The 3,884-nt window shown below is 40.1% G+C and overlaps 1 protein-coding gene across 1 annotated transcript in view; it reads left to right on the top strand.

Moving 5' to 3' along the window:
- The window catches only part of LOC109476868, a 29,380-nt gene that overhangs the window by 20,137 nt on the left and 5,359 nt on the right, over window positions 1–3,884 (top strand). Inside the window, exons 19-21 of the mRNA XM_019777884.1 lie at window positions 937–1,053; window positions 1,199–1,654; window positions 1,854–2,072. Coding sequence (XP_019633443.1) covers window positions 937–1,053; window positions 1,199–1,654; window positions 1,854–2,072 — 792 coding nt within the window. The remainder of the gene's footprint in view (window positions 1–936; window positions 1,054–1,198; window positions 1,655–1,853; window positions 2,073–3,884) is intronic.

Raw genomic sequence — 3,884 nt, 5'->3', positions numbered from 1 at the left:
ACACTAACACAGTAATACATTTGACTATAACACAGCCAAAAAACTCAAATAAAACCATTCTAAAAGCCTGTATCACAATAATTTAAAAAACGCCTAGGGGTATTTGCCCACTGTACCTCCATACCAAATTTCAGGACCTTGGGCCCTAAAAGAAGCTGAATCCATTTAAAAAATGGCAGGAGGAGAAACATCAGAAAAAGCAATATGGGTTCACCACCACTTCGTGGTGTGGTGAACCCATAATAAAAAAAATCTAATGTTCTAACCAAAATTTGGTTTTGTTTCGTAAATCTGCAGGTCCATGGAGCCTCCACCCATGTAGCCTCCTCGAGAAGGAATTCATTTGCGAGAAAGGTAGGTCACAATTCAACATATATTGGCTAGCCGGATATATACTATATTATATCTAAAAATAATATATATAATTTTTTATCTACATATACACTTACACTTGACGACCACGTATGCGTGGGCAAAGTAGACTTCTAAGACACATGGTCTTCTAATATAAAAAAACATGGCAAGAACAGAAACAGAACAAGAAAACTTACAGCAAAATTTCCACCCATATTTAATTGAGCAAATACTGCCATGTTGTGGAAATCAATGGCAAACTGGCCGATTCCATCAAAATTTGTCGCTAGTTGTCATCCTAATTCTTTTTTGCCACACGCTTGAAAATGACGCGGTCGTCATAGGTAGAGATTTGGCCGTGTGCGGTCCCAGATAGTGCCGGTCGCGGTCGTGTCGGACAACTGGTCGGCTCAGGCAAATGCCTTAAACTTAATTAATGCTTACATTGATATAGGGAAACTCGGGACCGGGAAAAAGCGGTCGTTATTGCCGGATGGCCTGTGTGCAGAGGTGGTCGCTAGGGAAAGTTTGAAGTTGAAGTAGACACCGGTAATTTGTTGCTTTCTTGCTTGCCTGTCATAGATCCATCGTCACACAGTGGAGACAATACAAATAACACAACACAATGTGTCGATGGTGATCATGACTTGGCAGAAACTCAAAAAGGCGACCTTAATGCAAACGTTCCGGACATGACAGGTATTTGAACAAAAATTTTATTCCATTCCGTAACTTTTTGCTGAATGACAATACAATATCTTTAACAAAAAATACTTGACGGACGTTTTTAAAGTTTTGGGTTTTTGACAGAAATGTTTCACCTATTGTTTAACCCTTTTTTGAGTCTGCGATGATTGTATGGCTCGGGAGACAAGCTGTGGGAACATCAGATGCGGTCTTCCCGATGACTACCGCTGCGGACTGATCTACTCTCCCGGCTACCCAGCCGCCTTCCCGCCTTCAGCTATCTGCCTGTGGACCATCGATGGTCCGAAGGGAAGTTTCGTCACCCTTCTGCTGCTGGACGTTGATTTGCCGGGCTACTCGAGTGGCGTCTGCACAAGTCGTGTGCTGCAGGTCAGGGACAGGTTCCTGACGGTAGGGTGGAACACGATACACGGGCTTTGTCGTGGGGAGGACGAGCAGAAGGTCTATGTTTCCAGCTCCAATGACATGCAGTTGGCCATGTTGGCGACGAGTAACAGCGCTGATATCGGCGGCAGTCGCGGCTTTATGGCAACGTTCAACATCAGCACTTTTAGCCCCAGCCGCCAGGTGCACAATCTTCCTGACGATGCAGGTGAGCATTATGTCTATTTTAACAACACTTAACATGTCATATTTAATCGAGAAACCAATGTTTATACATTCTTGTTTGCTCCTGTGTGCCACATAAAACTAATTCCAATCAACGAGTACAATGAGGCTTGAATGTTTCAATGACTAGAAAAAAATCTTTGCGGTTTCACAACTCATTTATCATATGCCTGATGAACTAGGGTTCATTTGCCCGTGCGGATGGCATTTGTTCCGCCGAAACTGCTACCAGACCTTCCGACAGACCGTACCGCTGAACTGGGTTGAATCAGACCTCAAGTGTCGCGAGTACGGCGCCAACTTAACCAGTGTCTCTGACCGACAGGAAATGGAATTTCTCCACGTGCTTTTGGTCACCAACGTTGTCGTCAAACGCACCGCTGATCCAAAGCTTTTCATCGGTATTTCAAGCTTGCCTGTCTTTGATATTAAAGTCACTCTATGTAGTTTTTTGACAATACAAAAAGTATATTTTTTATTCTTTTCTTTACATAGTACATTGGCTTAACCCATTAGTATTCCAAAATTATACTCCACAGCAAAAAAATACAACATCCTTGCTCCTTACACTACCAGGTGCATAAATGTGAAAATTATGTGAATTTCGTGCAAAATTTCAAGGAAATGTGAAAAAATGTGATGTAATGTGAATTTTTTTGAGGTTCAACAGCATCACATTTTATCACATAAGTTCACAGAAAATCATATAAAATAACATTTCTGAAGCGCGACACCTTTATGTGAAAAAATGTTATTATTTTGCGTCACATTTTTTTCACATTTGCAGTGAACGGTCCAGAAAAATCACATTTTCAAATGTGAAAAGATGTTATCTAAATGTGATGTTGGATCTCCTCCCATTATGTGAAATTATGTGACTGCCTGTATGTTCTTTTTCCGCCGATGCCTATGTGATTTTTATGTGAAACGTACTCTCAGTGAAAATGTGAAACAATGTTAACCTGAGTCACATTTTTAAAAATGTGTCTTTATGTGAAAGTTATGTGAAATGGGTTTGACTACAAAATGTGAAAAGATGTGAAGACATCTGGCATTCCGCGAAATGTAAAATTTATGTGATGTTCACGAAAACGCAAAATGTGAAAAAATGTGACATCAAATCACATTTTTGACATGTGAAATAAATGTAAATTAATGTGATTCGTGATTACACAAGATCGGGAATCATGTGAGTTGACAGAATATGTAAAAGGTAAGTGTACTTGTAGGTCTTCTCCATTAAATGGGCTAATCATTTGTGGGGCAAGCGCGCGAATGTGTATTGTAAACAATACAGGCCTATTACCTTATTGTATGATGTGATTATTATCAGATAAACCATTTTTCAAACCGAGAAAGACCATAATACCCGGGTAACTGTGGACTATTTTTACGCGACAATCTATTTATTTAGCATGTCCATGTTAGGAAAACACGGGGTATGCCCGCTTCTGTTGTTATAGCGTAAAAAATGGAACACGTCCTTGCTTATTTTACATCAGATTTGTGTCGCTTGCTTGTAATTAGTGAATAAAAATTAAGGAGGCTGAACTCCCCATTCTAGTTTTAATCTTGTACTTTTTTCGGTGCATACCACTCTTATGTTGCTAATTATCTATCATTCAGTACTAATCAACGAACAAAAGGTGTGAACCCCCCCCCCACTCCCTCTTGCGTGCCACTCTTATGTTGCTAATTATCCATTTTACAAGTGAAAGCGCCGAATATCGCGACACATTGATAGTTTGGCCAAGGCCAGTCAAGGCGTTTGAAACACTATTTAAGTAAAGAATCACATGTTTGAAACCCTTTGGTCCAGCTTGTAAAGGCAGTCTGTACAAAATATCGTGTAAGCATCATGAAATACATCAAGTTAATGCTTTAAACTTATACAGTATCTTGAAGAACCGAATTAATGAGTCCCCAAGTCACTCGTTAGGACAAGTAAACAAATAAACTCGCAAACTCGTGCCAGATATTTTCCGTCCCCGACCCGTTATTAAGGGAATCCCTGGTATGCACCGAAAAAAGTACAAGATTAAAACTAGAATGGGAAGTTCAGCCTCCTTAATTTTAATTCACTAATTACAAGCAAGCGACACAAATCTGATGTCAAATAAGCAAGGACGTGTTCCATTTATTACGCCATAACAACAGAAGCGGGCATACCCCGTGTTTTCCTAACATGGACATGCTAAATAAATAGATTGTCG

The sequence above is a fragment of the Branchiostoma belcheri genome, unplaced genomic scaffold, assembly GCF_001625305.1.
Source record: "Branchiostoma belcheri isolate BF01 breed outbred unplaced genomic scaffold, Haploidv18h27 scaffold4, whole genome shotgun sequence".
NCBI lineage: Eukaryota > Metazoa > Chordata > Leptocardii > Amphioxiformes > Branchiostomatidae > Branchiostoma > Branchiostoma belcheri.
This window is presented reverse-complemented; position numbering and strand designations above follow the sequence as displayed.